Genomic DNA, 1738 nt, shown 5'->3' with positions numbered 1-1738 from the left:
ATTCCGTTCAACTCTTACAAGCTGCTCAAACTGTGGTTCAAGATCACGAACACCGTCGCCGTTGATTCGAAGCTGAGAGCAGAAGGCATTCACATGTGTTCATCCATCCATTTGCCCGACAAGCCACGTACGAGCATAAACAATACGGAGAGTTTCAGATTGATTTTGCATTACGAGTCCAATCGTGTATATATAAGCCAACCCATCCGAGCCCAAACTCAGATCATCATACACAGAAGCAAAAGCACAAGGCATATATACACAGCAGCAATAGCCATTGCTCCACAAATGGCTAGCAGGTCATCATCCCTGCTGCAACTGCTGGTAGTGGCAGTAGCGGCGGCGCAGTTCCTCGGGTCGGAAGCCGGTGGCATTTCCATCTACTGGGGCCAGAACGGCGGCGAGGGCACGCTGGCGGAGACCTGCGCTACCGGCAACTATAAATTCGTCAACCTCGCCTTCCTCGCCGCCTTTGGCAATGGCCAGCCGCCGGTCCTCAACCTGGCAGGCCACTGTGACCCGACCAACGGGGGCTGCGCGAACCTAAGCTCCGACATCAAGGCATGCCAGAGCCGCGGTGTCAAGGTGATCCTCTCCATCGGTGGCGGGGCGGGGAGCTACTACCTTTCCTCGACCCAGGACGCCAAGAATGTCGCGACGTACTTGTGGAACAACTACCTGGGAGGTAAGTCATCTTCGCGGCCTCTCGGCGATGCGGTCCTCGACGGCATCGACTTCGACATTGAAGGTGGCACACCCCTACACTGGGACGATCTTGCGAGGTTTCTCAAAGGATACAGCAACTCCGGCAGGAGAGTGTACCTGACCGCCGCGCCACAATGCCCTTTCCCCGACGCATGGGTGGGTGGCGCCCTCAACACCGGCCTCTTCGACTATGTGTGGGTGCAATTCTACAACAACGCACCCTGTCAGTATACCTCGGGCAGCACTACCAATCTAGCTGACGCATGGAAGCAGTGGTTGACAGTTCCAGCAAAGCAGATCTTCCTCGGCCTCCCGGCGTCACCTCAGGCTGCCGGGAGCGGGTTCATCCCAGCCGATGATCTGAAGTCAGATGTTCTCCCATTGATCAAGAGCACGGGAAAGTATGGAGGGATCATGTTGTGGTCCAAATACTATGATGACCAGGATGGCTACAGCTCTTCGGTGAAGAGCGATGTTTGAGAGGGTTGGCTTACCTTTTATGTGTGAGATACATGTGTTCTTCTTTCTTGTGATGTGTGAGGAATCGCGGATTGTTGATTGTAAGTAATTATGTGTGACTCGATTGTTCTTTATAATATAAATAAATTTTGCTTCGACCATGGATTGGATCTTTCTTTTCAAATCGGGAAACCTGAATCCGTGATTATTTATTCAAAGTGAAAAAATTGCAGATCCTAATTGGTTTTATTACATTATAAATCCACTGATTGCACATAGGAGCGTTGTGTAACTTCGTTTCATGTGTCTTGTCAAGCTAGCCAGATCCAGGCGTAGTAAATTAAATCATTATCGATAAATCAAGATGTCATGTAATAGCTCTGAGGATTAACACATGTCTTCTCTGGTGACATTATCCACCCCACCATCCCACCCTATAGCATTTCACCTTCCCCCCAACACCGTCCACCACCTAGAATCACGCGTTGTAGGTGCCCTCTCCTTCCGTTAGCCTCCTTTATCATCATGTTTGGGAGTGGGGCTCGGGGTGGTGGGCGTAGACACCTACGAGATC

The 1738-nt window shown here is 51.2% G+C and overlaps 1 protein-coding gene across 1 annotated transcript; it reads left to right on the top strand.

Moving 5' to 3' along the window:
• Positions 1–239: 239 nt before the first annotated feature.
• On the top strand, positions 240–1194 carry LOC123412965 (acidic endochitinase-like). Its single transcript, XM_045105916.1, has one exon. It carries the CDS (start codon positions 289–291, stop codon positions 1183–1185), a length of 897 nt encoding a protein of 298 aa, XP_044961851.1. The 5' UTR covers positions 240–288; the 3' UTR covers positions 1186–1194.
• The last annotated feature ends 544 nt before the right edge of the window (positions 1195–1738 follow it).

Source organism: Hordeum vulgare, chromosome 7H (genome assembly GCF_904849725.1).
Source record: "Hordeum vulgare subsp. vulgare chromosome 7H, MorexV3_pseudomolecules_assembly, whole genome shotgun sequence".
Taxonomy (NCBI): domain Eukaryota; kingdom Viridiplantae; phylum Streptophyta; class Magnoliopsida; order Poales; family Poaceae; genus Hordeum; species Hordeum vulgare.
This window is presented reverse-complemented; position numbering and strand designations above follow the sequence as displayed.

Bases quoted from the DNA above. Each gene is read 5' to 3' on its own strand.
- LOC123412965 (XM_045105916.1), top strand. From the start codon at position 289: ATGGCTAGCAGGTCATCATCCCTGCTGCAACTGCTGGTAGTGGCAGTA.